General features: G+C 34.0%; 1 protein-coding gene across 1 annotated transcript in view; it reads left to right on the top strand.

Moving 5' to 3' along the window:
• LOC125044714 (oligo-1,6-glucosidase-like) overlaps nucleotides 1–5,000 on the top strand; it is a 20,543-nt gene that overhangs the window by 14,641 nt on the left and 902 nt on the right. Inside the window, 7 exon segments of the mRNA XM_047641590.1 lie at nucleotides 149–285; nucleotides 579–785; nucleotides 985–1,194; nucleotides 1,309–1,476; nucleotides 1,901–1,972; nucleotides 2,167–2,232; nucleotides 2,234–5,000. The exon segment at nucleotides 2,234–5,000 is cut by the window's right edge and continues 902 nt beyond it. Coding sequence (XP_047497546.1) covers nucleotides 149–285; nucleotides 579–785; nucleotides 985–1,194; nucleotides 1,309–1,476; nucleotides 1,901–1,972; nucleotides 2,167–2,232; nucleotides 2,234–2,395 — 1,022 coding nt within the window. The 3' untranslated portion in view covers nucleotides 2,396–5,000.

Here is a 5,000-nt window from a genome sequence, read left to right as displayed (position 1 = left end):
GTGGGTATACTTTGGTGTTATTTTAAGTTAGCTATGCATTGAATATTCCAGTTATATAGTTTTTTTGTTTTGTTTTTTTCTTTCTGAGACTATTCACATATATTGCATAGAGTTTGATTTACAGAAATTTATTTATTGTGATTCACAGGATCTGATATAAATCACACAGTTACGCCAGTGAGTGAGACGAATGTCAGGCAATTGCCTCTCTCACACATCTCAGAAGTTTTACATTACTGGTTATCCCTTGGAGTCGATGGTTTCTTTTTCCCAGACATCACTAAGGTTTGTTTACTTTAATGTTTGGCTCAGCATGCCTTTTATATCGAAAGACTTCTCCATATTTTTAATTTATATCAAAAGATAATGATATAGGAATTCCATGGAATACTCTAGTATAATATGTAATTTCTGTTACTTTTGCTGATATTTATTAAAAAAATAATTTGAATAGATATATATTTTTATATAGCAGATACCTACAAGATACGAACAACTGTAATAAACAAAACCTATAGATTATATAAAGTAGATTAAATCTGGACAGATATACCTAAGTGAAGAAATTTTTTCAACAGTTTATGAACGATCCTGAGCTTCTGAATGCCATGCATGAGTGGCGGAATACCCTTGACCACTTTAGTCATGGTATAGAGCACAGGGTCATGATGGTGCCACTTGAACTACTCTCTAGCCTCAAGATGTCAAACTTGATGCATCTTGATCGTGTCTTGGATCTTGTGGACTTGATTGATGCTCCAGTGGATCTCACAGGGTCAGCCCAGGTGAGTCAGCATCTCCAAAGCTGCCTCATGTTTTTTTCATTTCTTGACTTTTAGTGGTTTGCTGTTCTTCAATCATAGTTTTGTAAATTTATTATATCTCTCTCCCTCCCTCCCTCCCTCTCTCATTCATCCTGGAACTGGAGGAACTTAGTAAATCTAATCACAAGTTGTTCTGTATCATGACTGCTTTTTCCTTCAGACCATACCAGATGTCCTCAACTCCACCACTGCTTGGGATGCTCATGCGTCCCTACCCTGGATCAACTGGAACATGGGTGGCATCTGGAGGAAGCGTGTCAGTGACCTCACGCATAATCATCCTCTGGGCAGGACCTTCCTCTTGCTCTTCTTCCCAGGGACCATTACTCTTTACTATGGAGATGAAATTGGGCTCTCAGAAGCATCAAAGGTAAAGTGGAAGAAGAATGTACATTCTTATTAGAATTATATACCAGTGTCTAGATGATGATAGATCATGCCTTTTATATTCATGTATTTATAAAGTTTTTTTTTTTTTTTTCAGGACAGTGGATGGTCATCTATTATGCAATGGAATGAAAATGTTAATGCAGGATTCAGCTCTGGAAAACCTTGGCAAAGTGTTAGCAGAGGTTGGGAGGAGCGTAATGTTGATGCTCAGAATAATACAATTGCTGCACTCAAAACAATGGTCACTGCTCGACAGGAAAAGGTAAGGTATTTTGCATTATATTCTTAATTACAACAGTATGTGTACATCAATGTGGAGGGAGAAGGATGGTGTATAAGTACAGTTTATTTTTTATATAATATAATAGTGACATCAGCATTGATGTAGTTACTGTCAATTTCTAATTCACTGTTATCTATTCTTTATGATACAGCCTTATAAAGCATAAACAATTAGGATCACTACATTAAAAGTAGAATTTCATAAGGATTTCCTTTATGACTTTTTTTTCCAGTTTGCCAAAAAAAACATATTGAACTGCATTATACTTAGAGCAATACATTGTGAATAATTTGAAAATAACTCTTTAGTCCTACTTTGTGAACTGTTGCCTTTGGAAATGTTTGTGTCCATATGTGATACTATCTTAGTAGTAAAGGGTTACCAATGTTTTTCAATGTTTCAGGTCCCTATGTACATCAATGGAATCTTCGACTATAAGGGTGACTATCATCCAACTAAGACTTCAAATTACAGGGTAAGAGACTGTGACGCTATTCAGTCTTGTTTTCTATCTCATCTTTTTCTCCTTATAATTTTATTTATTATACTTTTTATTGTTTCTGATATAGATTAGTAATACAAATATTATTTATATTAATCTAAGGCAGAAGAAATAATTAGATAAACAAACATTATAATCTCCAACTAAAAATATTCATTCCCGCCCAGATCCGCTATGCTGATGCAGGCCTTATTGTCATTGACCGCTTCTTTCCCCGACGGAATCAGTTCGCAGGTTGTGGCGAACCTTGGGCAGAATGTCCTCACCAAAGACCTATCCCACCTGTATTTCGGAGGCTCAGTTTTAGCCTCATCGCATGGCCACTCGGGATACGTCAAGTTCCGCAGCATGACCCTTCAACCTGGGGAGGCACTAGTGTGTATATTAGACTTATAGTTATCATTGCTGATTATTTATATAGTTCAGGTTGAATTTCTATTTTGAAGTTTATAATCTGAAGATGTATATTTAAAGAAAATAAAAGCCAACCATGTGATGGTAGTTTTATGTTATTTTATTATGATTATGTCAGAGTTCTTAGATATGATATGTGTAGTAGTCTTTAATGAAGCAGTTTTGTAAGGCTTCCGTACTTAAAGAGTACATGTGATATATTATTTAGTATATCTTAGGCTTCAGTTAATGGTATGAAGAGGTAGAGTGGAATAGTCTAAGAGGGGACTCTGCAGGTGCTAATTTACACTGAAATTTGGCTTTGGGAAGAAATGGTGTTATATATTCATTATCTTTTTTTAATGATATATGATTCTTTCAACATCTCAGTCTGGGATTTGAAAGCCATAAGTATTACTAGTCAATTTAGGTGTTGATTCTGACAAGATCTCTTATATTACTCATGATGGTAATTAAAAGATTGGAAAGATAAAAGTGTTAGATGCCAACATCTTAGATTGTTCCTACATGTGTTTGGAACTTCAAAGTTAGTATGAACAACAAAAAACAATCACTAAACTTTGGAAATGCAAGCCTTAACTCAGGCTTGAAAGCATATGGATTGAAGATACAGATGAATTTTTAAATATTATTATCAATATTATTAGTATCTTTTCTTCCCCTTTTTTCTTCATCTAAAGTGGTAACAGTGGGCTAAGCCACCCAGGTTCGAGGCTCTTGGGTGCCACATGTGATTAGGATCCCAATTATTCCAAGCCTACAGGGAGATGGCGACCTATAGATTTTACCTGTAGGTTGTGGTTGTGTATCATTTAACATGGGTTCACTTTATTTATTGTTTATTTAATTTATTCTTTTGTGGTAACTACATCACTGCATACTAAAATGGTAATTCACTCGATGAGTTAATTGTCAAGTCGAAGGAGAAGATATTTATTTTGAAGTTTTCTTTGAATATCACACACACTCATGCTTTTTTTTAATAACCAGAATCTTGTTTGAACTTGGTGCTTGAAATTACAACCACCATACACACGAAATTTATGGGAAACATTACCATCAGCATTAAAAATCAACATTGATGATGTGGCATCTATGAGTGACTGTATTTATAGTAATCGATGAGATCCAATTTCTGATTCTCTTTTAAAAACTCTCTTCAATTCATTGCAGTGAATCCTCATAAGATAAATCTATCTTCATAGTTGCATGACTTATTCAAGCTCATCACAAACTGGTAAATAGTCATTATTTGTTATTTATGAAGGAGTACTAATGAATGGATACTTGTACAAAGATTATTATTATATATAAAGATATTTGGTATTTCCTTCTTTCTTTACCTGTCACAATCAGGTGTGGACTGCTAACTGGAAGAACCACTTTAGCATACCTCTTACCTCTGGGTCTTAGTCATGATATTGTGTCTTGTGCACATTTTTGCCCTGACAATCTCATCTTTTCGGTGTCTTATGCAGCAGAATGCATTAACAGATCCAATTTAGACTTAAATTTTGCCTTTTTTTTTAATTATGAGAAATAAGTATGCAATTGACACTTTTTTTAATATATGGCATCCTAAAGCTCTACATTTGAGAAAGATGGTCACAGACACCACAGGAACCTTGAAGATGCATTCTGTGTTGCTGGACTAAAAGAGGGTTTAAGGTATTTGCACCAAACAAAGTATTAATCAAAATGTGGCTCAACATAATAGCTGAATCAAGAAACAAAGTGAAAAAGACAGCCTTTCTTCTTGTTATATAAATAGCCAGTGCATTATCCTATAGCTGTGGAGAGAGAAAATGTGTGTCAGTGATATGAAGTTGTAAAAGATATCAAGCATAATCAGTCCCATCTTTATGCAAGCCCTAGTTATTTAGGAAAAAAATAGCAAAGAGTTATATACTAAGGCATTATAAGAACTATTGATGCAGTTTGTTCATAAATCTTGACACTTAATATTTTACTAAAATCTTTTTAAAGTAATGTTTAGTCTTTTGGATATGGTTAATCAAACTGGAGGGCAATCTTATACTGTATGATTTCATACTGATGATTCTTTTATGTGTTTATAAATCTTTATGATGATTTCTAAGGATTTATGTGTGTTTTATATTTTAAAAGAACAATTATAAAATTACCAGTATTAGATCTTCATATAATTAAATGAGTGAGTATCAGTCCTTGTTGTGACCAAGATAATCATTAGAGTTACTAAACCTTTTAAGCTTCAGACAGCCCACTCCCAGCCAATCAGCAAGCCCAGTTTTTACAGGAAGATTTTGTCATTATTTGAACTTGAAAACTCAGCTTCAACAAATTTATATAGTTCAGGACTAAAATACAAAACTCATCATGTAGTATTTCATTGCAAACAAATTGGCATGTTGATAGAATATGAACAAAAAGAAGAGAAGGGACTCCTTGCAAAGAAACTATACTATTGTGTCTGAATATGTGAATATGTTTTGTGTTACTAATGATGAGCTTTCATTCCTTTATTTGTTAAGTTGAAGTTTCAAAGTATCCCTGAGTTGAGTAAGCAGTGTACCCTGGGTGGATAAGACATTGTTCCATGTTTTGC

This window comes from Penaeus chinensis, chromosome 36, assembly GCF_019202785.1.
Source record: "Penaeus chinensis breed Huanghai No. 1 chromosome 36, ASM1920278v2, whole genome shotgun sequence".
In the NCBI taxonomy this organism is placed as follows: domain Eukaryota; kingdom Metazoa; phylum Arthropoda; class Malacostraca; order Decapoda; family Penaeidae; genus Penaeus; species Penaeus chinensis.
This window is presented reverse-complemented; position numbering and strand designations above follow the sequence as displayed.